The 1575-nt window shown below is 41.3% G+C and overlaps 1 protein-coding gene across 1 annotated transcript; it reads left to right on the forward strand.

The window, feature by feature from the left end:
- Positions 1-336: 336 nt before the first annotated feature.
- On the forward strand, positions 337-1302 carry LOC101422737 (olfactory receptor 52N1). Its single transcript, XM_004463194.1, has one exon. It carries the CDS (start codon positions 337-339, stop codon positions 1300-1302), a length of 966 nt encoding a protein of 321 aa, XP_004463251.1.
- The last annotated feature ends 273 nt before the right edge of the window (positions 1303-1575 follow it).

A 1575-nucleotide genomic window follows, 5' to 3' on the forward strand; every position in this document is an offset into this window, starting at 1 on the left:
ACAGCAAATATCTAATTAATCCTTGATTGTCCAATTTGTCAGTTAATGGCCAACTTCAGCCTGGGAGATGTTCTTCGTGATAACAAAAGATGATTCAGACATAACAACTAGACTCAGTCAATTCATCTTGTGAAAGTTTAATGCTTAAGGAATGGACCCAAACAGATTACATGGCACATATTCAACAAAAGAGAGCATAAAGAGTATTTGATTTACAAAAAAGATAATTTAGATATTATGAAGAAGAAAATCCTGCTTGCAGTCTCACTGAAAGTACTTTTCCTGCTTACAGAGGTAATTCTATAACCACTGTACCATGAACTTCTAGTAGTCGTTATGTCATTTCTAAATGCCACCAGCCTAACACCACTTTCATTCATCCTAAATGGCATCCCTGGCCTGGAAGAAGTGCATTTGTGGATCTCATTTCCCCTATGCATTATGTACAGTATTGCCATTACAGGAAATTTTGGCCTTATATACCTCATCTACTCTGAAGAATCCTTACACCGACCTATGTATATCTTCCTAGCCCTTCTATCCTTCACAGATGTGCTCATGTGCACCAGCACACTACCCAACACCCTCTGCATATTTTGGTTCAACCTCAAGAAAATTCACTTTAATGCCTGCCTTTCCCAGATGTTCTTTGTCCACACGTTCACAGGGATGGAGTCTGGGGTGCTCATGCTCATGGCCTTGGACCGGTATGTGGCCATTTGCTACCCTCTGCGCTATGCCACTATCCTCACTAATTCAGTCATTGCCAAGGCTGGGCTCCTCACTTTTCTTAGAGGTGTGATGCTTGTTATTCCTTTCACTTTTCTCACCAAGCACCTGCCATACTGCAGGGGCAATGTCATACCCCACACCTACTGTGACCATATGTCTGTGGCCAAGATATCTTGTGGAAATGTGAAAGTCAATGCAATCTATGGTCTGATGGTAGCCCTCCTGATTGGGGGCTTTGACATCTTATGCATCACAATTTCCTACACCATGATTCTTCGTGCAGTTGTGAGTCTGTCATCAGCAGATGCTCGACAGAAAGCCTTCAGCACCTGTACTGCCCATATCTGTGCCATTGTCATTACCTATGTTCCAGCATTCTTCACCTTCTTTACACACCGCTTTGGAGGACACACAATCCCTCCCCACATACACATTATTATGGCTAATCTGTATCTACTTATGCCTCCCACAATGAACCCTATTGTGTATGGGGTGAAAACCAAGCAGATAAGGGAATGTGTGATTAGGTTCTTGCTTAAGGGAAAGGATAACTCTTCTCATAACATTTAAATAGTCTTCTGAGAAGTTGGATGTCTCTCAGGCAGGTTGAGAACGTGTCAGTAGAAAACTCTCCAAAGGAAACCACATATCTGGCCACAAAAAAATATATATATATTTTCATGTGACTCAGAGGCTTCTACTTCTTTTGAAAGAGTACCACCATGCTCATATAGGCATAGACTCTCTCTTCTGAAAATCTGTGTTCTTGAAAGCAACTTTACTTGTAGAGAACTTCAGAGTTCATTGCATTTAGTATTTTTTTTTGGAGGGGGGGAATTTCAT

The sequence above is a fragment of the Dasypus novemcinctus genome, chromosome 10, assembly GCF_030445035.2.
Source record: "Dasypus novemcinctus isolate mDasNov1 chromosome 10, mDasNov1.1.hap2, whole genome shotgun sequence".
In the NCBI taxonomy this organism is placed as follows: Eukaryota; Metazoa; Chordata; class Mammalia; order Cingulata; family Dasypodidae; genus Dasypus; species Dasypus novemcinctus.

Excerpts from the sequence above, each read along its gene's own strand:
- LOC101422737 (XM_004463194.1), top strand. The coding sequence starts at position 337 with ATGTCATTTCTAAATGCCACCAGCCTAACACCACTTTCATTCATCCTA.